The sequence below is a fragment of the Rhizoctonia solani genome, chromosome 1 (genome assembly GCF_016906535.1).
Source record: "Rhizoctonia solani chromosome 1, complete sequence".
In the NCBI taxonomy this organism is placed as follows: Eukaryota; Fungi; Basidiomycota; class Agaricomycetes; order Cantharellales; family Ceratobasidiaceae; genus Rhizoctonia; species Rhizoctonia solani.
The window spans coordinates 1,029,416-1,040,722 of record NC_057370.1 but is presented as its reverse complement, the minus strand read 5'-3'; the positions used below and the strand labels follow the sequence as shown (position 1 = coordinate 1,040,722).

Genomic DNA, 11,307 nt, shown 5'->3' with positions numbered 1-11,307 from the left:
TCACAATTAGCCCTGGTGTGATATCAGGCTATCTAGTAATTCAGAGGTATAATGCAACTGATTCTACCAAATTAACTGGTTAGCTGATATCACTCAATACCCCTGGGCATAGTCAAGGTTTAGAGTATTGTGTGGGTGCAACGGCACAAATATGGGTGTGGGCTGGGTGACTATCAGATGGTGGGTGGTGGAGCCAAAACAACATAATCTCAGATATGACTAAAGTCAGGGTCCTTAGCTATAAACTATGCTCAAAGCGCCAGAGTGTTTGACTTCTGTCAGCACTCATTCTCTCGTTAACCTACCAAACGGCAGAACATTGCGCTGTACTTGAAATTATATTGAATCATTTCTAACGGCGTTATTAACTTGATCTCTTATGACATCTCCCAGTGGAGGGAAAAACGGTACCCAGTCACTTTTCACACCACCAAGGGGTGGGGATCTTACTTTGAGGTCCAGCGATGGCGTTGAATTTCTTGTACATTCTACTATCCTCAAATTTTCATCGTCCGTATTTGATGGCATGATAGCTACTGGAACTACCAAGGACACCGTCGAGCTTACTGAAAATGCGAACGATGTCTCCTATCTACTTCGATTCGTCTATCCAAACAAATTCCCCGTTTCGATCAGCCTTGATGAGCTCCCCAGTTGTCTATTGGTGGTTCAAAAATACGACATTGAAGGTGCTCTCGAAATCATAGAAGAAATCATCCTGCTGGATGGCTCCCCTCATAGACTACTCTCATCCGAACCTATACGAACATATCAACTCGCAGTACAGTTTAATCTTGCCAAAACCAAAGCCGCGGTCGCACCGCTTGTTGCGATTGATCAAACAAACTTCTGCGACCTGAGCAAACTATCGGAGCTCTCAAACCTATCCTCCAATGAAGCTGGTTCGCATGATGAACTTACAGGCAATGAGGTCTAAAGTTCTCTCCGACATTTTGTTCGATTTTCAAAGTCCTCCTATGCGACCATTAGACGATTCCTTCTTTTATGCACTCAGTTGTATGAAGTGTTGGCATACAGCTCGATATAGAGATGCGACGGAAGAATGCAAACAACTCCCTACCACATGGTCTCTCTCCTGGGCTCGCCTCGCATACAAAACGTTGCTTACCTCGTCAATCGAAAAGTCGAAATTTTTATTCCAATCAAGCATTCTTTCAAAACTTGTCGACGATCCTCGTGCGTGTGTAGCTTGTTTATCATGTATTCGAGCAAACGATACGCACGAATCACGATTTGAAAGCTGGGTTACTGGCATAGGGAAGTCGTTGGAAACGCGACTAGAAAAACTAAGCCCCTTGTATTCTATATAAGGAACACCCCTTAACTGAGGATCGCTGTGTATTGTAGTATTCTGAAAATGTAGGATAGCGTAATTAAGCACATCAATGTTATGAAATTAGACTTATTTTTTGCATTTTCGCTCGGACAACTTGTGTGAGGAGGGCCTCTCTGACTGACCATACCGCATACAATACAGAGTAGCCATGTAGGAGTTTTAAACGGCTCCATATTGTATTTATTGCCAAGAAAAATTAATATATCACCAGTGACCTACTGAAATATGTTGATCAAGGGTGCGAGTCAGCACTTTGTGAAGAGAGATATTTTGCGAGCAACTCATCCAAGCTATGTCGTGCAGCATAGCGAAAACAAGGCACGGTTCGATAGCCTGACGTAATCACTCGCATTAATTGAATTTAAGATACCCATGTTTAAGTTTACTTTAGACACCTCAAGCACCACCACAATTTCAAAAAGTGGTGAGCCAGTTCGGCTGAATGCCAGCAAGTAGCAAACTTTCTGACGGTGCAGGCGGGGATATTAGCATCGGACAGCAAAATATACAAAATTTTGAGACAATTTTAGGTCGATTTAAGGGGAGAAATCGTCCACCACTTTTTGAAATAGTGGTGGTGGTGCTTAAGGTGTCTTTTAGCACATTGGGAGGCCTAAACTTGGGGGCCAAATACGGACGCCTCGTGGCTATGTGTAAGTATCACACACGTGACGTGACGTGACGTGGCTGTTTCTCACTCTAAACTACGGCACTCCAAATGATGGAGAACGCAAACTCCAAAAACTCATCTGACCTTAGCGTGCCTCTCTTCAATCCACCCACAGGTGGAGACATTTGCTTACGATCAAAGGATGGCATCGAATTCCAAGCACACACCGTACTCTTGGGACTGGCATCATCTGTTTTTCGAGACATGTTCCTAGTTGGTACACGCCGCGAAGAAGCGATAGACTTAACCGAGGACGCGACGACCATATCAATCATGCTCGAATTTATCTATCCAAACAGGCAAGCTCCTTTGGTGACAAGTTTTGAGACACTCGATAATTGTCTGCGTATTTCCCAAAAGTATGACCTTCAAAGTATGATCCAAACTCTTGATACCCAGCTGTCTATAAACACCACACCCCAATCCCTTGTTCACTCGGATCCACTTCGTGCCTATCAACTTGCTCTTACATTCGACCTACCTAAAACCAAAGTCATGGCCGCTCCATTAATCACCACTGCCAAGGCTGATCTCTGCGAACCCTCTAGGCTCTCTCGAGTGGTCCAATCTCACCCATCAGCTAGCCTCATTCGTTTGATAGGCATTCAAGGTACCCGGGCCAAAATTCTCGCGGACGTGTTGTTGGGTTTTACAAGCGACCGATGCTACCGACACAGGAACATTTCTTCTATGATCTGTCGTGCGAGCCATGTCGTGGGTGGTTGGATATGTGTGAAGGAAATGAAGCTCGAGCAGGCTTATACACCCACCACCCTCCCTCCTGGTTATTATCTTGGTCCAACCTCGTTTATCAAACGCTACTTGCTACGCCTATCGAGCAATGCGATGACTTGTTTCGTGTGACAGTACTCGAGCGTCTTGAGGGCACTGCTACCACATGTCAAGATTGTTTGGCAGATTTTTGGAAGTATCGTGACCAGCGACCCAAGTTTGATAAGTGGGCGAGCAATGTCAAAACTACTTTGAAGGAACGATTGGCTTGTTTAGAGGCCTTGTATGCGCTCTGAATTCTCGACGGACTATTTCCCAAAAACATCTTGTAAGGATACATCTAGCATTACAGTATAACTTAATTGTACGTACAGCTTGTATAGTGTCTGGTCTAGTTTGCCTGTATTTATATCATACCAATTTCATCCATTCTAACTTTATCGCAATCTCCGATGCCCGTGATCTAATCAGTACCATTTACCCCACACGAGGACGCCCCCCTGAACTAGTACTTATCGCAAGTCAAATGTCGCTCCGCATGACTCAGATCCCCTTGACCACCACCCTACCACCACGATAGACAGCATGCCTGGCAGATTGGAGCACAAGGTATGCGAATGTAACATAGCTTTCAAGCTATATTCTGACGCGTCACATAGGTCGCGATTGTTACAGGCGCTGGCTCGTACGTACTTATGTATGAGAGAATTAGTAGACGATGCTTACTGTTTATAAATTTAGTGGGATTGGACTCGAGTCGTCCCTCCTTTTCGCCTCAGAGGGCGCTCACGTTGTTCTCGCTGATATCAATATCGACGCAGCCAACAAGACCCAAGGTCTTTTGAAAGAGAAATACCCCAATGCCCCCAAGGCTTTAACCGTTAAAGTTGACGTGAGCAAGGAAGCAGATCTCAAGGCTCTAGTCGACAAGACTGTGGAAGAGTTTGGACGTCTCGATGTTATGGTGAGCACCATTCAAAGTTAGTATGCTAACTCTAACTCTGGCATCCAGTTCAATAATGCGGGTATTATGCACCCGCAGGACGATAATGCACTCAACACTGAGGAGAAGATCTGGTTGGCTTTATTCATTGACGCGTCTCTATGTGCTCTAACGAGTGATAAAGGGATCTTACAATGAACATCAACCTCAAAGGTGTATGGTGGGGGTGCAAGTATGCTATTCTTGCGATGCGAAAGAACCCAGTAAGTCTTTCGACTTTCTCACCGTGGAGATTGGTAACACCGAATTAGACCGACGAGAGCAAGAAACTTCATACTGGGGGAAGTATCATCAATACAGCTTCGTTCGTCAGCTTGATGGGTGCTGCGACTCCTCAGCTCGCTTGTACGTACATTCTAGGTAAAATTAATTTGAAACTAATTTCGTCCTTGCAGATACCGCGTCTAAAGTATATTAAAATCCTTTCGCGTCCTTTCGCACCCGCTGACGATAATGGCAGGGTGCCGTACTTGCTATGACCCGCGAGCTTGCAATGGTACACGCACGTGAGGGTATCCGTCTCAATTCACTCTGCCCGTAGGTCCCCATTGCTACTATGCATCCACATCTCTCATCGTCTGTTATCTTCATGCTTCCTAGTGGCCCGCTTAAAACTCGTGAGTTGATTCAAATGACACGGCGCATCAGCTGATGGGTCCATTCATAGCACTTCTTATGGATTTCCTCAACACCGAGGAGAAGCGCAACCGTAGGATGGTTCATCTTCCTATGGGCCGGTTTGGTGAAGCAATCGAACAAGCCCAAGCTGCTTTATTCCGTCAGTTTCCAAGTTTCTTATTTAATCTGTTCTCCCTAACACTATCTCTCTAGTTGCATCCGACGAGAGCAGCTACATCACGGTACGTACAGAATTTGATCATGCACATACATTGCTGAATGTATTTGATAGGGTACCGACTTCAAGGTTGATGGCGGTCTTTCTTCTTGCTATGTTACAGCCGAGGGCGAGCCTGTTCTCCCACCCCCAGTATCCTTGGCTCAGTGAAGTGTCGGGGATTGTTGTATGCTGCACATTGAATACGGAATAATGAATTTGACTCAAATTTAAAGCAACCAGTTTATGAGAGCGACAGATACAGAAAAATGCATACCAATCTACCCAAATTGTCCAAGCAAACAGAAGAAAGTCTACCCGTCTACTATTCTGCCTCCTTTTTTTCGTTGCCATACAGCTCTTGTCTAACACGCTCTTCCTCATTTTGAGCCTTAGCGTGATCCTTTAGCTTCTCCTTGGCTTCGACAACCTTTTCAATCACGCTCTGTTGAGCTTGAGCTATCTTCTCTTGAACCCCTGCGGGAACCTTTTTCTTAGCCTCCTCCTCTATGGACCGAAGCTCTTCCTGCTGGTCGGCCTTTCCGGTACTCTGAGCACCTTCATTTTTCGGCAAAGGAACCTTCTCACGTCGTTATCAGGGCCCGGACCAGAGCCTGCGGTATCCGAAGTATGAATCAACGCCTCTTTGGGGAGTGGCTCGGCGACGCGGTCCAAGCTGATAGGTTTGTTGTCAACTTTATCCCCGGCGAATACATCGTGGCCGGGCTCTATCGGTATGATGACCGAGTCCGTCGTCTGGGCGTCTTCTTTGGGTTTCTGGACTTGAGGAGCGTCGACCACTACAGCAGGTCTACCTCCATGCTCGTCCCCAACGACTACCGGCTGGACGGCCGAAGGGGACGGGGTTGAGGGCGGAATGGTTGAGTATTGGTCATACTAAATGGTAGGGCATATGAGCTTGGATCCTGGTCAACGTCAAGTTTACTTACACTCTCGTAGAAATCGCCACTATGCGTAGCCCAAAAAGTCAGCCGAGCCTGGACAAGATAATGCTACTATTCGGGCTTACCAAGCGAAATCCCAACTCTTAAGCCATTTTGAGCTTTCGCATTTACTCCTAGTCCATGGAGTTCCGTAGGTCAACGGGCTAAAACTCATGTAGTTCCAGAGGACAAAGATGAGCACGACACCGGCAATCTGTAGTCGGACGCGAGGCTTGAGGTTGGCCGTTACGGCATCAAACACGGCGCAGGACATGAGAATCGCAAAGTAAAGTGCTGGGAAGTAGTGGTGCAAGAAGAGCTGGCGAGACATGAGGAAGAAGGGGAAGTAGTGAAGCACCCAGCCAGTTGCGAGGAAAGCACAGAGCTGGTCGTACTTGACCAGCGTAGCTGTTAGATCGGTTTGTTTAGATCGACTCGATTTCCACGCCAGAATTGTAACTCACTGTTGTGGAAATCCTTGTAACCCCGCTTCTCGCGCAGAATCAGGAAACCCCGGAAAACAGCGTACAAAAGGACAGAGATTGTACTCATATACCAGACAAAAGGATTACCGATCAAATAGATCTGCTTGTGGTCCTTCACCCAGAAGTTCTGAACAAGAGTCAGCAAGACTATTCGTGTACTGACGATCAAGAATGTCATACAATACCACGTCGCAATCTGGGCCATGAGCTAGGACGCGAGTCGAATGCATGGCGATCCGTAAGCCCTGCGTTCGTAGTCCACATGACTTGCTGGAGCTCAAGGAACTTGGACAAGAATCCAGGCGGCTTGTAATTGACCTTTTCGGCATCATCACCAACTATACGCGTCAGAGTAAGACATCAGCGTGATCAAGCATAAATTCAGATGGACTCACGCTTCTCGTGATTGTTTGTTTCGATGTACCAAACCGAGTTTTCACGAACAGCGTTCTTGTTACAGGTCACTTCTTGCTGCTCAAACGCCCAATCAGGTAGCTTGACTTTGTGCGAGAACAGGTAGCACCCCGTCATCGGGTGACGCAGCCTAAACTTGGTTTCAGTGTCTTGACGGTTTGGCCTCGTCCGGCACCTTCCTCGATTTCAACGATCCAGTTGTCGTTGGCATCGCCCTGGAATCCGGGATACCCATACGCGCTGACCTCGTTCTGGAAGTCCACGTCTGATACGGGAGGACGGACGTCGTGGGAGTGGAGGCGTTTTTGGGTTGCAATATGCTCCAGTCGGATGGTCTGGCCATTGCGGATTTGGGAGATTGGTTCGGTAGTCCAATCAAAATCAGTTGCTCCGTCAAAGGTGCCATTGAGGATACGCCAATCGTTGTTTCCGTCGATGTGAGGGTATAAAGTGATCTGCTGTTCTGAAATCGGGGTGAGATACAGCATATGATATAAATAGTAAAAACAAATAAACATACGTTTGCTGCCTCCGGGATACGTGTGCAAATGGGAATGCAGGTACCCGCCCTGGGTATTAACGTGTCGAAGAGTGACGGCGGAACCAAGCGCAACGTCTATGCGTTATGTAAGTGACTTTGTACCCAATAATCGGTTCACCTAACTTACCAGCAAAGGTATCAGACATTCCGCGACCGCCGAGGGTGTGCATGAATGCGGCACTCATAAAACCATCCCCATCACCAGAGTTCTGCAAAATCGCAAAATGGATCTCAAACATCGCCATATAAAACAGGATGGGTAACAAAATCAAGCACAACGCCCGGGCCATGAAGTGCTTGATGAAAAGACGAGGCGTGACTTTCAAGTCGCCGAGCAGAAGCCAGAGTTGCCGCAAAGTGCATACGCCAACAGTTGCAATGGTGAACAAGCCCACCCATTTGCAGCTCACGACTGCGCCCAAAGAAAGGCCTGTAAGCGCGAGCCAGGTCCACCATTCTTCCGTGAACGGTCGCTGCGTGTCCTCGTTGGAGAATCCGACCCAAAAGAAAGCAGTGAGAGCAGTGAAAAAGATCAGGGGCGAGTCCAGCAAGATCAGTCGGGATTGGGTAATCAATCCGTTTTCAAAGGTAACAAGGAACGCGCCCAACAATGCAGTGGTTGCTCGACAATCGAGCCCACGGAGGGTAAGGTAGGTAAGGGGAACAACCGCAACACCCATGATAGCCGGGAGTAGACGCATAAGTACATAGGGTGTGTTCTCATCGTACGCTCTAGAGGTCAGACACGTAAGTCAAGGTCAAAGGCACATTGCTGGGACCACTCACTTCCCAATCTCTTTGAAATCAAAGTGACCATCGAATCCACCGACAAATGCAGCCAACGTAAGAAGCAGTTTTGCCAATGGGGGATGTACATCAACAAAGTACCGAGTCTTGATGTATTTAGAAGCAAAGTTCCCAAAATGCACCTCGTCGAACCTGTAAAGGGCATTGTTAATTCGTGTGTTAGGCGCTTCTTTTCGAACGTGACAGAGGAACGACAGGCGTGACTTCAGAAACGTAAATCAACCAGACTACTTACACCACACTATCCGGGTATGAGATCTTGTATAACCTCACAAACGACGCGATGATGACCACTATGACAAGGATTTTCCATTCGGCCGGTGCCAAATTCAGCCCACCAATGTGATGTTTTCTTAATTTTCCAGGTTGAGCATTGGCCCTTCGTTCGTCTGCGTCAAGGTGATCGTTTGGTCGGACCGGAAACCGAGGTTGAAGGGTTGGTGCATATGACGCAGTCAGATGGTCGGGTGTCGGCGAAGGAGCCCGCGGTCGCCGGTGAGAGGCCATAGCTGCTACTAGCTACGGTATACTGCTTATAGACACAAGTCTATGCTTGAGAGACAGAGATACAAAAATACAGTTGTGTTTCGGATTAAGATGATAGCTGCGGAGGGACGTGGCGCGTCACACCTACTAAGCGCCGGTCGCCATGCTATTGATGAGATAATCATTGAGTTTATGAGCATGATGACCTCACACGACCTATAGTCAGACAATTCAACCAGACAACCAACTTCATCCCACTGTAGTATCGACTTTCCTCTGGACACTATGTTTGTGCCTTATTTCAATTTAACGATTTAATTCGTGACTGACGGACTTGGCTTACAAGGTCGCAACTGGAGCCATCGGTGATTGGGAAGCGCACCTCTCGTTTAAGCATTAGCGCACATCCGGTCTCTCCAATCGTAGCAGCAACTTCATTGGCTCTCAATGACTCGGAAGATGATATAGATGCTCGTGTACAGCCTCCAGAGCACCCATATGTGGAGCTAAGTGTTCAACTGAGCTTCGCGATTTTCGGGCTCAGTTCACTCATGCCTTGGAATGGTGAGTAGCGAGCGCCCTCCGCTCCAGATCTTTGCTCAGGTATTTGTGCTTCTAGCTATGATCACCGCAATGCCTTACTTCTTAACAAGGCTTGGCGACTCCCCATACGCTGGCAGTTTTGCCTCATGGTTCAGTGTCACCTGGACATTTATGTCTTTTATCTCATTGGCTTGCGCTACTTGGACCGCTCGAGAAGTAAGTTTGCTTCCTCGGACTCGGTCCCTGATTGGCCAGGTGCTGATGTTTGTGAATGCTTGGCTATAGACCATCCCAGCGACCCGAATCGTTCTGCCTTTAGGTCTGAATACTCTCCTCCTTACGTTCCTTGCCATCACTCCTCGGTTATCTCTCTCGCCCAGAGCCTTCTTTGCCGTCGTTCTAACGAATGGTGCTCTGCTGGCAACTTCTGGATCTTGGTTTCAGACATCCGTCGTGGCATTGGCCTCAGTATTTGGTCCCGATGCGATTGCCGCTTATATGACTGGGGGTGCTTTAGTGGCCGTGGGAGTGTCGCTACTCAAGCTCGCCACTGCTTATACTTCGCTGAAACACGAATATCCAGGGGGCTATGCACCTGACTATTCCTTGAGGATACCTAATGATTTGATTGATCTGGACGCTGCTACGAGCTCCATCATCTACTTTTCGGTCGCTGCTGCCTTTATAGGCTCTGGAATTGTAGCCTATGCGTATCTTCACCCCAAAATTCCGCACGATGTTCAAAAAGAGCCACCCAGCCGGAAGTGGATAATAGTGACTCTGAAAGTATACCTACCGAAGTCGATTATCTACTTGGAAGGGTTTCTACGCCCATTCAAATGTCGAGCGCAAGCATTTGGATTGTCATTCGAAAAAATGCTTACTATAACATTGCAGTGTTCTATGTATTCGTCGTGACATTGGTAAGAGCATCCTTTGAATAAACGAAATGCCAAATTCAGCTTAGTGTGTATGCACCCATAATAGGCCATGTTTCCGGCAATTACAACTTCAATCCTCCCAGTTAACTCATCGGAGGAATCCATTGTTTTTAATCCATTCATCTTTAGCGCGCTCCACTTTCTCAACTTCAACGTCGCAGATCTCATAGGCCGCGCTCTCGCTTCATTCAAACCTATTTCCCCTACTAGCAACGTACGACTATTGCTCTACTCTCTCTCCAGGACCATTTTTATCCCACTTTTACTCCTATGCAACGTCCAACATAAACCAACATTCGAGTCTGTAGTGGACGCCTCTTCCAAGCCTATCATCAATTCAGATATCGCGTACATGTTCATTTTGTTCGCATTTGGTGTTACCAACGGCCACGTATCCACTCTTGTCCTCATGGCCGCACCGTCGAAATTGATGAACCCGAACCTCGAGCTATACGAATCGAAAACTGCCGCACGAGTCGCTCAGTTCTGCCTGGTTGGAGGATTGGTTGCAGGTAGCGCTGCCAGCTTTGGACTCCATGCTATCCAATGCAGATGCAACCCGTTCTTGGATCAATAAGTACTCATAAAGAAAAATCAATAATTTAGATTGAAGACGTGAAATTTTCACAATTTTTATTTAACACTTTGATTATTATATTGGAACATATACTTTTTCTTCTCACGACATGACATTCTTCATTGCTACAGAGCTTACGACGATTTCATTGATTGCTGCCTTGGCTTCCTCGGAGAACTTTTGAGATTCTTCTTTGCTTCCTTTTGTTAACTCTACTACGGCCGGGTCGTTCGAAACTTTGTAATACTGTAGCCGGATATTGTCGGTAACACATTTAATCAAACCAAATGAAAAGGGTTCATACCTTGCACACGAGTGGCCAGTCGGTAATTTCTGATAGAGCCTCGATCGGAACTTCTTCACCCTGGATAGCGGCTTTCATTGACCCCAGTATATTTTCAACGGAAAGCTCAGGACTGGTAACCCGCACGACAAACACAGATTTGGACGAATCGGAGATGCCAAATCTTTTGATGGATTCGCTGATCTACCAACCTGGTATTTACATCGTGCGACTCGGCTTTAATGTCATCAAGACACTCACGTTGTTACTATTGTTTAGAGCCCATAGTATCTCTGAGTGGACGGTTTTGGTGCGCAAAGTCCCATCTGTCGATGCAAGCGTTGCCTGTTGAATTGCCGTCTGGAGGTGTAGCAGGCTAGTTATCTACCAGACAATGTTATTCAGGATATACAACACCCTGGCGCATTGAAGACCCCAAAGCTTACTGGTGCAGCATCCACAAAAGCAAAATTCACAGCTTCCCTCTCCTCCTCGCCTTCTTCTCCTTCCATAGTTGAGGCCTTAATAAGTCGCGATCTCAATTCGGATGCATTTTGAACGTTTGTAAAGAGCGCAATGTGAACACGAGATAACTCGGGAGGGAAGAACTTGTAGGTCGAAGACAGCATTGTCGAGGTTGAGGATGGGTATATGCCTCCAATCGATCCGTTGAGGGGTGTAGTGGTGAG

The 11,307-nt window shown here is 47.0% G+C and overlaps 6 protein-coding genes across 6 annotated transcripts; 4 read left to right on the top strand and 2 right to left on the bottom strand.

Moving 5' to 3' along the window:
- Nucleotides 1-379: 379 nt before the first annotated feature.
- On the top strand, nt 380-937 carry RhiXN_03815 (The BTB (BR-C, ttk and bab)/POZ (Pox virus and Zinc finger) domain; the record flags this gene model as incomplete). The annotated part of the gene is made up of 1 exon (XM_043323632.1): nt 380-937. The coding sequence occupies one exon, from the start codon at nt 380-382 to the stop codon at nt 935-937; it is 558 nt and encodes a 185-aa protein (XP_043176051.1).
- Nucleotides 938-2,075: 1,138 nt separating this feature from the next.
- RhiXN_03814 (The BTB (BR-C, ttk and bab)/POZ (Pox virus and Zinc finger) domain) lies at nt 2,076-2,891 on the top strand (the record flags this gene model as incomplete). The annotated part of the gene is made up of 1 exon (XM_043323631.1): nt 2,076-2,891. The coding sequence occupies one exon, from the start codon at nt 2,076-2,078 to the stop codon at nt 2,889-2,891; it is 816 nt and encodes a 271-aa protein (XP_043176050.1).
- A 453-nt stretch (nt 2,892-3,344) lies between these two features.
- RhiXN_03813 (Enoyl-(Acyl carrier protein) reductase) lies at nt 3,345-4,768 on the top strand (the record flags this gene model as incomplete). Its single annotated transcript, XM_043323630.1, has 12 exons — nt 3,345-3,368; nt 3,419-3,444; nt 3,501-3,723; nt 3,772-3,836; nt 3,887-3,965; nt 4,014-4,107; nt 4,158-4,171; nt 4,223-4,258; nt 4,304-4,379; nt 4,430-4,540; nt 4,594-4,622; nt 4,673-4,768. The coding sequence occupies 12 exons, from the start codon at nt 3,345-3,347 to the stop codon at nt 4,766-4,768; spliced, it is 873 nt and encodes a 290-aa protein (XP_043176049.1).
- A 154-nt stretch (nt 4,769-4,922) lies between these two features.
- RhiXN_03812 (dolichyl-phosphate-mannose-protein mannosyltransferase) lies at nt 4,923-8,295 on the bottom strand (the record flags this gene model as incomplete). Its single annotated transcript, XM_043323629.1, has 12 exons — nt 4,923-5,135; nt 5,186-5,494; nt 5,548-5,566; nt 5,628-5,949; nt 6,006-6,153; nt 6,207-6,364; nt 6,422-6,526; nt 6,577-6,903; nt 6,961-7,056; nt 7,109-7,713; nt 7,768-7,920; nt 8,024-8,295. 12 exons carry the CDS (start codon nt 8,293-8,295, stop codon nt 4,923-4,925), a joined length of 2,727 nt encoding a protein of 908 aa, XP_043176048.1.
- Nucleotides 8,296-8,825: 530 nt separating this feature from the next.
- Nucleotides 8,826-10,335, top strand: RhiXN_03811 (Nucleoside transporter; the record flags this gene model as incomplete). Its single annotated transcript, XM_043323628.1, has 5 exons — nt 8,826-8,838; nt 8,894-9,033; nt 9,103-9,581; nt 9,638-9,740; nt 9,805-10,335. 5 exons carry the CDS (start codon nt 8,826-8,828, stop codon nt 10,333-10,335), a joined length of 1,266 nt encoding a protein of 421 aa, XP_043176047.1.
- Nucleotides 10,336-10,437: 102 nt separating this feature from the next.
- On the bottom strand, nt 10,438-11,247 carry RhiXN_03810 (kinase domain protein; the record flags this gene model as incomplete). Its single annotated transcript, XM_043323627.1, has 4 exons — nt 10,438-10,581; nt 10,640-10,822; nt 10,880-11,002; nt 11,065-11,247. 4 exons carry the CDS (start codon nt 11,245-11,247, stop codon nt 10,438-10,440), a joined length of 633 nt encoding a protein of 210 aa, XP_043176046.1.
- Nucleotides 11,248-11,307: the final 60 nt, after the last annotated feature.